This window comes from Colletotrichum higginsianum, chromosome 2 (assembly GCF_001672515.1).
Source record: "Colletotrichum higginsianum IMI 349063 chromosome 2, whole genome shotgun sequence".
NCBI lineage: Eukaryota > Fungi > Ascomycota > Sordariomycetes > Glomerellales > Glomerellaceae > Colletotrichum > Colletotrichum higginsianum.
In genome coordinates this window covers 485,711-497,771 of record NC_030955.1, presented here as the reverse complement: position 1 = coordinate 497,771, position 12,061 = coordinate 485,711, and the positions used below count along the sequence as shown (strand labels likewise).

Genomic DNA, 12,061 nt, shown 5'->3' with positions numbered 1-12,061 from the left:
AACAGTCTGTCTAACTAACAGTCTGTGTTGCGGTAGGTAGGCTGAGATAGAGTCCAAGCATGGCAAACCCGCTAGCCCAGGCCCAGGTCTCGGCTCCAGCCGTCAGCCAGGCTGCGATGCCGTTGGCCGTTGTCGCCGTTGTGGACGAGAACCCTCCCACGCGTAAGCCCGCCTGCGTCGAGTGCCGGCGGCGGAAAATAAAGTGTGACCGAGAGTACCCATGCCTATCCTGTATGACAGTGTGTCCGCCCCCCTTGTGGAGATGTAGGGAGAGAGAAAAGGGGGGGGGGGGAGGGAGAGAGAGAGAAGCACTGCCGCACTTCTCCCCCTCTGCCTCCTCCTCCTCCTCCTGGCTGTCTTCCCGCCGCTAACCTCGTTCCAGCTTGGTCAAGAGTGCCTACCGCCGCCTCCCGGTCCCCTTCGCAAGCCAAGGCGTCGTAACCACCACGAGCTATACGATAAGATTGCCCGAATCGAGTCCCTCCTGAGCCAGCATGGCGTACATCCGGAGCCGGAGACGGGGCCGGGGCCAGGCAAGGATCGGGACCCGCGCTTCTGCCCGCAGTCCCATACCGTAGAGATGGAAGGCGTCCGGGAGTCTGCAGAAACCAGACCGCCCCGGGCACAAGTTGCCAAGGGGCAGCTCGTTCAGACATGGAACGGCGGTCTCGAGTTCCGTGACAGCAAGGCCATGGCCGTTGTCTTTGAGGACGTAAGTTACAGTCAGACGTGGTGATACCGCCAAACCAATCGAAGCTAGTCACGCTGTAAGTGACCCTGCCAGAGTCTCTAACAGACGCAGTTCCACACCATCAGCGCCCTCATCGACGTCGAGTTCGACCAGGCAACGTGGCTACCAGCCGTGGAGGCGCCTCAGAACGGCCGGCGAAGCCTCGACTCCAACGGCTCGTCGTCCGCGTCCCAACCCCCCGTCTGCGTCCCGTCGGCGCACACGATCAACGTCCTCTGGGACGTGTTCCTCGACCGCGTCGACCCCGTCACGAAGATCATCCACGCGCCGACGTTCCGCATGCGCGTCGTCGAGGCCGCCAACAACTTCACCAACACTCCGCTGGCGACGCTGGCTCTTCTCTTCTCGGTATTCCTGACGGCGTCGGGATCGCTGTCGGAACATGAGCACTGGGAGAAGCTGAGCCTCTGCAAGAGCGATGCCGTCGCTGAATACACGCTGGGACTCAAGAGGGCTCTCACCGAGATGAACTACCTCAAAAACCACAACCTGGACGTGCTGCGGAGCCTGGCTTTGTATTCGGTGAGTCCATTTTATAGTCGCTCGCTGAAAATATAGTCTGTCATAAGGGACATCATCCCTGATCACTAATACCGCTCCAGCTGTTCCAGCAGACTCGGTATGGCTTGCACGACCCGTGGGTGTTGAACGGCGTCGTAGTCAACATCGCCTACCGCATGCGCCTCCACCTTGACGGGTCGCACGCGAATCTCTCCCCCTTCGAGTGCGAGATGCGGCGGCGTCTCTGGTGGCAGATCGTCATCCTCGAACTGAGGTCCGGCGGCGCCTTTGGGACCGGCTCGCATCTGCTACCCAGCGGCCGGGACACCCGCATCCCTCTCAACGTCAACGACGAGGATCTGATCCCGGCCATGATCGTCGAGCCCCGGCCCCGTGACGGGCCGACCGAGATGTCGTTCTGCATCATGACGTACGAGGCCAAGAAACACGTCCTGGCACTGCCTCGGCTGCTCTCGATCGACGACGTGCTATGGAGCCAGATGCCATCGCCAACCCACCCGTACGGCAGCTCCTCGACCGAGCGCTCGGAAACGATCAACCTCCTCCAGACCTTCATGGAAGAGGAACAGAGAACTATGGGCCCGCTGGAGGACCGACTGTGCCCCGACCCGGCCACGAACCCGCTCCACGCCATGGCGCGCTGGGGCCGGGAGGCGCTCTCGCGCATCGCCCAGCTCATCGTGACGCCGATGGAGGAGGCCTCGGAATGGGGCACCGAGGTCCACGGCCCGGATGACAACTTCTTCCGCATCAACCTCGCGGCGAACGAGGAGGCCCTCCTCGCGCGGCAGGCCGCCGGCCGCCGCTTCGCCTGGCACGCCGACATCGACTTCCGCATGCAGACCTTCTACTACCTCGGCGCCCAGCTGCGCACCCGCGTCGCGGGCTCCCTGGCCGACAGGGTCTGGGCGGTCATGGAGCGCACGTACGCGCTGCGCGGGGAGCTGTGGGAGCTCAAGGACAAGGAGAACATGACGCTGGCGAACCTGCTGCTCGCGGCGTGGGAGAGGCGCGTGGCGTACTTTGCCGGGGAGGGGGTGGTGCTGCCCGAGCCGCCATTCCTGACGAGGCTGCGGGACGAGGTCATGACGATCAAGGCCGAGGCGTTGGGGATCTTTTGATAAGTTCGAGGGGGGGGGGGAAGGCAGATAATAGTACGCGAACGAGGGGACGGTTTAGTGTCCGAGTTGAAGTGTCTAGAGATACTCTTTACCTGTCTTTTCGATGCTCGCTCAACTGCGTGTTGATCAAAGAGAATATTGAAGAAGAGTAATAGTACAGTTCATATTGAAGGATACGCTTCTATAATGATAGCCCAGCTAAGAGCCATCGTATCTCCGCAAACAATGCAGGTTAAAAAACTGGAATATGTTTTTTATCCTTTTTGGTTATATAAATAATGTCGCTCAGTTAGGTGTTGTGTTACAACTTAGAGCACGCAGTAAGGCAAAGGAGAATATAGGAGAAAGATGCTTATACTATATAATATAAAGGAATAAAATGTAGTCTAGTTATATACATTTAACTGCATAAAATAGTACATAAGGGGACTTATCTTCAGAGCTCTGATACACAAGGGTTTCCCTGTAACATGTTATTAGAAACAATGCAATCATAGAACAGTAAAAAACTTCAATGTACTCTCACCTTAAAAACAAAAATGTGGCCGAGATTCGTTGTGTTCACGCTGTGCTACATGAGGCTCAACGTTGCAAGATGCTCTATATCTTTGCATCTCTAATCTCATACGACGGCTTGAACGTTTCGAAGACATTGCATGGGGTTTCAACACTCTGCCCATATGGATCAAACCCAACAATCGTCATATTTCCTCCTTAGCCATCTCTCTCTCCATCAACTCCCAGAGCCCCTGGACTCTATATCCCGACATCCAGTAGTTCCCCCCTGCATCCTTGCCCACGATGATGATCCCGTCTGTGAAGTTGTACGGCCCCTGCACATTCTGCACGTACGACGGCATCAGCGGCGCGTCCCGCGGCCCGACGGCAGCGGACGACAAGTCGAGCCCGTACACGTTGCCCTGCTGCCAGTTCGAGAACCCGATCAGTTGCATGGAGCTCGCGCCGAGAAACGGCGGCGCCCTGTTCCCGGGGTCCCGTCGGATGAGCTCGGCGTACGCCTCGACCTGCTCGCGCGAGCCTTGCTCCTTGACAGACCTGCGAACCTGCGACGCCGCGTAGCTGAGCGGCTTCTGGAGAAGGTCCTTTGCCGGGATGAGTGTGACCAAGAAACCGACGCAGTTGCTGAGGAATGGTCGCTCGGGCGGTATGAGGTCCTTCAGGACCGGCCGCCACTGATATGCCTGTTGGATGGCGACCTTGTAGGAGATCAATATCGTCAACATGGCTGGCCCGCCCATTTTGTTTTGTTTTTCCCTCCCTCGGGCGGACGACTCACCAATCTCTCAGAGTCTTTCGGCAGATTTGACATGGACAGACGCGCAGCCCACGCTACGAGGACGTCGCCGTCACTCACGAACGGCGAGTCCTTTCTGCCCTCGCTGGCCGCTTCAGCAGCAGCAGCAAGTTCCACCAGAGCCTTCTCCCTCAGCTTCTCGAGGTACGCCGCCGGCATGCAGACCATGCGATGCTCCTTCTTGCAAAAGGCGAGGCCGTACGCATTCCGGACCACCCATGAAATGAGACCCGGCATGGACAGGAGCCGGTCAGCGAGCACATGGGTTTCCTTGGGAGCTTTTCCGACGTCTTCCAAGGCATACTGCTCGGCGGCGAGCGGTTTCGGTATCGCCTCATGCCTTCCCTGGAGAGCCAGCATCCAGGCCTGCATGAGGGACCTCATACCGACGGCGTCGATGGCCAGGTGTATCCAGTGCAGTACGACAACTGTCGAGTTCTTGAAAGACACGATTCGGAGGCCGAGCTCGGGTTGGTCCTCGTAGAGGTAGTCATCCAGCCCCTTCGGGATCCGGGGACCATGGATGAGGTCGTCCAATTCATTCGGGTCTCCCACAACTGCCGGTCTCCCATCGGATGGCGGACGGGGGATCCGCGATGCCGAAGGATGGTCCTCGATCGCCACGTCATTTAGATCCACGTGGTCGTAGCCGATGGCGGGACGGTCCCGGGAGAACTTTTGTGGTATGTGATGTTCGAGCTCTCCACGATCCTACTCAAAAGCATCGTCAGACACATCAACTCCGTGAAGACAACACCCTGTTAAGATTGGGCGTCTTACGTTTCGCCTGAGCCTAGCCCCCAGCTTGTCCCAGCCGGGACGGCTCACCACACTCTCGAGAGACCCGCGAAGCTTGGCGGCATCCAGTACATCGTCGAAGACGAAGAGCGTGTACAAGACGAACGTCCTGAAGATGACAGTATCGTCAAAGAACCCGACTGGGACCACGCGGTCGGTCGACACGCGCTGCGGCGCCTTCCGCTGGCCGGAGAAGAGACCAAACATGTTCCAACGACCCGGTGATCACGTTTGAAGGTTATGTCTCTTGTCTTCAGCGACAGGGCATATATAGGATTGCTGCAGAAAGAAAGAAAGAGAAAAGCAGCACTCCTCTTTCGACAAACCCCAATTTCGGAGCAAACCCCCAACAGAGAGAAACCTGTCACAACTGTGGCATGTTTCTGGACTGTTGGACGCTCTGGAAAACCACTCACCCGCCCCCCCCTGTCTCTTTCTGCAGGTCCCAACCCATCACGACTGTCACTTTGATTGCAAGGACTGGTTCGTCACCGATGCTGATGACAGGTCACATTCGACGGCGCCAGCCGCTCCCACTGTTGGTCTCCGCCAAGAGGGGGGAAATCCTGAGAATCCTGGGAGGGACTGGTCAGGTCAAGGCTTAGGCGAGAACGTGGTGGGATTCTTTTGCAATAATTAACGAACCAACAGCCCCCCCGGTCTTTGCACCTGGTTCCAACGCGCGTCCAACGGCGTTGGGGACTTTGAAAGTGGCTCGCTTTTTCCTCGACGGCCTGTTAGTTCGTATCCCTGTTGCATCCTGGTCAAAAATGAAGAAGAGAAAAGAGGTGCTGAAGGGACACACACTACGTGCCGTTGGGCCTTGGGCCTTCCTTGGTCGACCCCAGGAATCGCGAGTGGACCTGTTGATCTCGATTATTCTGACATACTTAAGTCTTGTCGTTTTCCACAAAGCGACGAGTAGTTGCCGAAGAAGAAGAAGAGTCCTATGTTCTCTCTCGTTTCTGTCTCGATGCGGAAGAGGTTCGTTCGTCTTGCCCACGTCCCCCTCGCAACCACATGGAGTTCTCCGGCATGAAGTCCTGGGTTGCTCGGAGCGAAGAGGGCGAACGTCTGTCAGACATTGCCCATAACCTTCCCCCGATACCAGTGGCAGGACTCTCAAGTGTCATTCAGATTGTGACATACATCCTGTCTGCACTGGCTACGCTCGTGATAGCCCTGCGCATCTACGTCAGGCTTAAGCTGTCGGGAACGGAGCGAACATGGGGCTGGGACGACACGTTCGCCGTCGCCGGATGGGTATGTGAAGCCGGGCTCCGATGCCACCTTTGAAAAGAGGGTGGATCTTTACCTACATAGTAACACATTCACTCGCGTAGGCTCCCCTTTGGCCCTCCGTGGCGTTCCTCATCATTGCGACTCGCTGGGGGCTCGGGGCCCGCGACGCCCAGGTCCCCGAGGGGATGCTCGCCTACTACCAGATCCGAGTCAAGGAAGACATGTTCTACTTCGAGGTCATCTACTTCGCCTCGTCCATCCTGACCAAGCTGGCCATGGCCGTCATGATCCTCCGGCTGAGCTCGACCCGCGTCTACGCGTACATCATCTGGGGGAACATGGTGGTGCTGGGGACCAACGGGTTCATCTGCATGGTCATCATGTTTGTCAGCTGCTCCCCCATACCGGCTCTCTGGAATGAAAAGCTGTAGGCCACACACACACTATCCTCATCGCGCCTGTACTCTTTTTTTTCTTCTTCTTTTTCTTCGTCGGCTGACAATCTTCGCAAAGGGGTTACTGTCGCATGCCGCAGGGGTGGATGCTCGTCAGCTACGCGGGCTCCGTGGTCCTGGCCATGGTGGACTGGACGTGTGCCGTGACGCCATTCTTCATGCTCCAGGGCCTCCAGATGCCCAAGAGACGCAAGATCTCGCTCCAAGTCATCCTCAGCCTGGGCATCATCGGCAGCGCCGCCGGTCTCGTGCGCATGGGATACTACCACGCCTACGACACCAAGGCTCACCCGCACGAGTCTCTCTGTAAGCAGACCTCAAACGTCTCTATTTCCATCGACGCGACATAGTATTGATACCGGGTCTTTTTGTCCCCCGTGATGAACAGACAATTGGGGCCATACGGTGCTCTGGTCGGTGCTCGAGGCGTGTCTCGGCATCATTGCCTGCTCTCTGCCGCCGCTCCGCAAGCTCTTCGCCTCTTTCTATCCAAGTTCCCAGGGCAAATCAGGCGATCAGTCTCGAGGAACTGACGTCAATGTAAGTAAAGGCCGCCAGTCTATGATTTATGCTCGGTCCTAGACGGCAGGCTGACTAGCCTGCTAGGGTGGCACAGAATTGGGCGTTCTCGCAGTGCAACCTCGAGGAGACACGGTCATCGGCCGAAAAGAGCGTTCTCCGCGAGATCAGTCTCATGACTTGCATTCAATATCCAGCCAGCGAGGAATTTTGAAACCACACCATCCATATGTTGACGCTGAGAGCGTTGAGGATGAAGATGAACGCAAGGTGCAGTGTAATTCGAGGTAAGATGTCAACGAGTGGGAGGGAAAAGGAGACTTGTAAAATTCAGTCGAGTCACTAGCAATCAAGCTTTCCACCATGAGTTCTTGCATGCAGGTTTTCTTTTTGTGAATTGTGTGCAGACGGATCATATGTTGAGCTTGCTTGTTAACGCAGCACGTTATGTCTAGATGGATGCGGCATAAATAACAGTCCTCCGATCTGTGTCAGTGTTCTCCAACATGAAAAAATCGAGTGTTATTGCAGCCACGCGTGGCTTCAACCCGTCTGTAGCCCACAGCTTGCTCTCGAAGCCATCTTACACGGCGACGAGATTTGATCCTTGCTCGCTTATTCTGTGGAACCCAGACCCTGAAGCCATTCCCGGTTCGGGACAATCATCAGGCAAGATTCGTATTCCTTGATGCATTCTTATTGCATCCCGATGGCATCCGTATTTATTCTGTTAAGGTTTTTGTCTCCGCGCAAGACCTCTGCTGGGGAAGCTGATCGATCTGCAATCCGACCTGCAAAGGTCCGGCATCGAATGACGAAGGCCGGCTTGGCAAAATGTGAACATTGAAGATGATGCCGGTGAAGCCCGATTCCTTTCCCGTCCAGCCCGAGGTAATGACCTCACACATCCTCTCTCCAATGGCTGGAAACAGAATGTCCCCCCCCCCCCCCCAGCTCTCCCCAACTTCCCAACATAGAAAGCGTTTCGTTGCTGCACCTCGCTTGGGAAGATCATCAACGTTGGTGGCTTAATTACTGGACTACGGAGTTGCATAATAGAAGTCGTGCCATCCGTGATCCAGTCTCAATGGACAGACTAGACAAATTTCATTAGGGGGAGAGGAGGGGGTGTCAATGATGATGCTGTCTTGTTGCTCACGCTAAGCCGGAAGCATACACCACCGGAAGCGTGTCTCAAGTGATGATGGTGGGGGAGGGGGGGAGCATCAACGCACAACATCACGGAGAGGGAAGGTGTTTCGTCTTTCATGGACGATTCCATCCCTGAATATACTGTCCTTGGAACCGTCTACCATTGTCCTCGCAAGGGAGATCGCCACACCTTGGCATTGGGCTTCGAGTTTGGAGAAGGAAATTGACCAACGGGCATGGAGTCATTGGAGTGGCACATGACATGGTGTAAGACGGAAACTCTGAGGGGGTCGAGAGGACTTGTGAATCAAATTAGCCGCATAACGGGAAGTAAAAAGAATGCGTGGAATGCCAACACATCACCGCCAGTCGTTCTACAGTATGGAATCTTTTTTCAGTGCCCACGGTAATAGAGGATTGTCATATTGCGCATCAGCATAATCTTCAATGTCCGTGGCATTTCAATTTATTCATTCCCTTTCTCCATGGCCCTCCTGCAGGGATTGAAGGCACCCAACCATGTGGCTTGACGGATGGGAAGCAAGGATCATCAAAGCAGCGGAGCAATGCGGAGGGTTCGTCTGCCTAGGGAGATATCATGGATCACCGTGAACTAAGGGTCTGAATTAAAGGCACTCAGAAATCGGCCCGTCCCAGTGTTTGACCCCCCAGATCGGAATGCAGCGTGAGGCAGGTTTTAGTCATCTCGACCACTCACCCAGTCCGACGTCGCCATAGGCGATAGCATGTAGGAAGGTTCCCGTCGCTGTACGGCCGCAAACGTTGTCTCGGAGAGAGCCATTGACGGAATATACCACGACTAAAGGGCTGGACCTCCGCCTCTGTGCTCTCTGCTACAGGATAAGCTTATCCCGGTGATCGAAGCCGGCTCGATCATCCCCTCCCCACCTCCGCTGTCGATGAATGCGGTCCGCTGGGGGGAGGCTCCCGGCTATCCGCTGTCATCTATATCCCGCCAGCCTAGCTCGCCAGCCAAGGAGAGACTAGCATCAGCCAAGCGGGCGCCTATCACCCATTGCCTCAATTCCTAATTCTCATAACGTCGGAGCCCGTCTCGGCCTCGACAAGGGTTGTTCCCGTTGAATGTGGGGTTTGGCGGGCTATGCAGAGTCACTCTCATTCGCGAGACAACTGAATAGGTTCAAGACAAGTGTCCCCGGGAAGCTCCAGCAGATCCTGAGACATGTCGAGCCGAAGGGGCTACCGCCAACACCTGATTCGGTGATGGGGGTGGGAGGGATCTTTGCCAGCATGTCCGCTTTCAGCGTTTATGTCGGCAATGCTCAGATCTTCGGTTAGAGAGTCCCCCTTCCCAAGCGGGAGCCCCGAGAATTGAGGGTTGACGGGACGCCTCACCCGCCCCAGCATCATTGTGAGCAGGACACCCCAGTGAGACGGCTGTCTTACAAGTCATGGATCCCTCTGGGCCTCCTCAGCTCGAGTCGACACGGGATTGTCTTGCCTTGCACGCAAGAGGAGCGAGCCGTCTCGTCACGCTATCGTGCTTGACAATCACATCACAGCGACGACGACCTCTGGCTCGCTTCGATGAAGACCGAGCCTGATATATCGTCCGCTATTTCAGTCTCGGACGGGGGCCAAGGCCAAGATACCTCACAGTTCGTGATGATCGGACTAGCGCCTTGGTTATGTATGTTCTCATCAAAACATGACACTTCCTCCCCCCCCCCCCTCCCCTGCCTCCCAACGATCCGCAAAAGGTGCCTCATTGCCTCGTCATGACTGACGGTTGGAGATCACGGACGATGGGGTCTCCCAAGGAACGCAAAATCTCTCTGGAGTTGGGTCCAGACCCCCGATGCGTACCTCGGGAACATCTTTTAGTCCGCCTCAGCCGGTTAGTTCCTCTGCCCATTCGTATGTGTATCTCTCTGTGTGTGGGAGGGGGGGTGTAAACAAACCTGACAAAGACTTTGGAAAACACGCATCTTGAGAGTACTTGACTTGGCCGTCGGATGAGCTCGTGGAACTCTTAGCTCACGGAGGAGGCACCTCCCAGTACGCCACCATTCTCTCATCCGCCTGCACCTTGGAACAACACACTCACGTTTTCAGAGGACTTGGCGGCGTTATCCTAAACGTTACAGAGGTGGACATCGTCAACGAGAGCACGGCGTTCCGTTCTATAAGAGACGCCAAACGCCTCCAGTCTTGTCCGCTATTCCTCTCTGCCTCTCTCTTCTCTCTCTTTCTTCATCATCCAACTTACGCCCACAAACCCTCTCGGCTTGCTCCTCCTTGGCGACTCTGCTTCTATAAAGGCCCCTCCCCTTCGCCCGTTTCTTTTCAAGTGTGCCCTCTCGCTTTTTTTCCTAGTCTTCTAGAAGCAAAACCGCCGGGATGCAGACCAAGATCTTCGCCGTGGCCGTGGCCGCCCTCTCCATGGCTTCGGTCCAGGGAGCCATCGCGCCGAGAGCCACCATCGGCCCTACCGTCATTGTCATCCCCCAGATCACCATCAACCCGAACGAGCTGCTGCCCACGCAGGCAATCTTCGCGACCCTCGACCTCCTCCGCGCCGACATCGCCAAGACTACTGAGCTTGTCAACCAGCTCACCGTGTCCACCACCAACACCCTCTTCAGCGTGAGTTTCTCTCCAGCCCTGTCCATCCTTGCGGACGAACGGTCATGCTAACGGTGTGCGCAGAGAATCTCCCAGGCTAGCGCTGTGCTTGCTCAAGCCACTGCCAACGTGGGCACCATCGTGGCCAAGATCACCGAGCTTGTCAATATCCTCAAGAACCCTCCCTCGACTACCCCTACTCTTCCCGGTACTCCTGGCACTCCTTCTGTTCCCGCTCTCCCTGATATTGGTGGTGTTGCCGAAGACGTGAGTTCCACTTGTCCAGAATCTCTTTCTCGTATCAGACAGATATGGATGGAACGAGTTTCACTGACGATCTCCTCCTTTCTCCCAGCTTGTCCGCACGGCCCAGGCTCTTGCTCGAGCCATCACCGCCCAGCTCCAAGTTCTTCAACAGCAGGCCAGCGGCTTCACCGGTCTCCTTCTGCTGCCCACCTACCTCGCCGCTCAGGCCGCCCTGGGGACCGTCCTCGCCACGGTGGGCACCATCAGCAACCTTGCCCTCGGCACCGCGACCGCCGTCCTCCAGACCGCCAACGCGACCGCCGCAACCATCGACTCCATTCTCGCGCGTGTCCGCAACGCCCAGGTGAAGCTGAACCCCGTCCTGGTCATCGGCCTCAACCCCGACATCGTCTTCTAAATATGGACAACTACTCTCATTACACACTCTCTCCCAGGAAAGCTCGGGGAGGGGATGACGCAGCGGCTTGGTTCCGGCACTAAGTTGGCAGGGAACCAGTCGACAACAACAACAACGCACGATGACCGATGAACTCTTGGTATCATTCCGACTTTGGGATGTGGGGGGGGCGAGATTGGACAATAATGAATAATCAAATGACGACGGACGCGCTTCACTTCTTGATGGATGACCTTACCTTCCTATCTTTAATACTTAGCGATACAATTAGTTTTTAAATAAGAACGAAAATGAAATGGTACTTGAGAAAGATGTTGGACGTCTTGTTCCTGTGATTGAGCTTGTCCCAAGGGACCCTTCAAGGCTACATGTGACCTGTTCCGCTCTTGTTAGTTGTTGTAGTTAAGCATTTATGAACCCCTCGTGTTGAGCTCAATTGCAGCTCATGGTGAGTTGCGAGAGTCTCTTATGTTCAACATCCTCGCTTACCGACCAACACAACCACACTTACGCATACCAGTAAAGTCTGACGTCAACGTTTCCCGCCTCAATAAAGTAAGCCTCCTGGTCATTCATGAATACGTAGATTCCATATTCAGCTACCGCCAGCTTCCGTCTTTTTATGTTATTCAGGGAGTTTCAGTCGCGAATAAGGTGATGTGCTTGGGAGCGCAAAAGATGGCGCGTTTCGCGTAAACAAATTGCAATCCTGGCATCACACCCAAAAAGAGCGATGAATGTGGAGCGTCCGAGGCAACGGAAATTCAGGGGCCACGGCGGGGGGCCCTGGAGACGGCCGGTTAAGCCGCATTGGATCGGATGACACAAATGCTGCATGCATGAGCTGGTTATTTGCCCTTCTTATAGGTCCCCCCCCTTATATCGCTGTATGTCCCCTACGAATGATCTTCGCTG

General features: G+C 55.8%; 4 protein-coding genes across 4 annotated transcripts; 3 read left to right on the top strand and 1 right to left on the bottom strand.

Moving 5' to 3' along the window:
- Nucleotides 1-59: 59 nt before the first annotated feature.
- On the top strand, nucleotides 60-2,394 carry CH63R_01921 (Fungal specific transcription factor; the record flags this gene model as incomplete). Its single annotated transcript, XM_018296896.1, has 4 exons — nucleotides 60-162; nucleotides 393-712; nucleotides 797-1,273; nucleotides 1,354-2,394. 4 exons carry the CDS (start codon nucleotides 60-62, stop codon nucleotides 2,392-2,394), a joined length of 1,941 nt encoding a protein of 646 aa, XP_018161712.1.
- Nucleotides 2,395-3,095: 701 nt separating this feature from the next.
- Nucleotides 3,096-4,714, bottom strand: CH63R_01920 (BCL5p; the record flags this gene model as incomplete). The annotated part of the gene is made up of 3 exons (XM_018296895.1): nucleotides 3,096-3,611; nucleotides 3,692-4,420; nucleotides 4,490-4,714. The coding sequence occupies 3 exons, from the start codon at nucleotides 4,712-4,714 to the stop codon at nucleotides 3,096-3,098; spliced, it is 1,470 nt and encodes a 489-aa protein (XP_018161711.1).
- Nucleotides 4,715-5,527: 813 nt separating this feature from the next.
- On the top strand, nucleotides 5,528-6,937 carry CH63R_01919 (Integral membrane protein; the record flags this gene model as incomplete). The annotated part of the gene is made up of 5 exons (XM_018296894.1): nucleotides 5,528-5,770; nucleotides 5,851-6,176; nucleotides 6,263-6,510; nucleotides 6,593-6,744; nucleotides 6,803-6,937. 5 exons carry the CDS (start codon nucleotides 5,528-5,530, stop codon nucleotides 6,935-6,937), a joined length of 1,104 nt encoding a protein of 367 aa, XP_018161710.1.
- Nucleotides 6,938-10,257: 3,320 nt separating this feature from the next.
- On the top strand, nucleotides 10,258-11,146 carry CH63R_01918 (uncharacterized protein; the record flags this gene model as incomplete). Its single annotated transcript, XM_018296893.1, has 3 exons — nucleotides 10,258-10,503; nucleotides 10,567-10,749; nucleotides 10,838-11,146. 3 exons carry the CDS (start codon nucleotides 10,258-10,260, stop codon nucleotides 11,144-11,146), a joined length of 738 nt encoding a protein of 245 aa, XP_018161709.1.
- Between the last annotated feature and the right edge of the window lie 915 nt (nucleotides 11,147-12,061).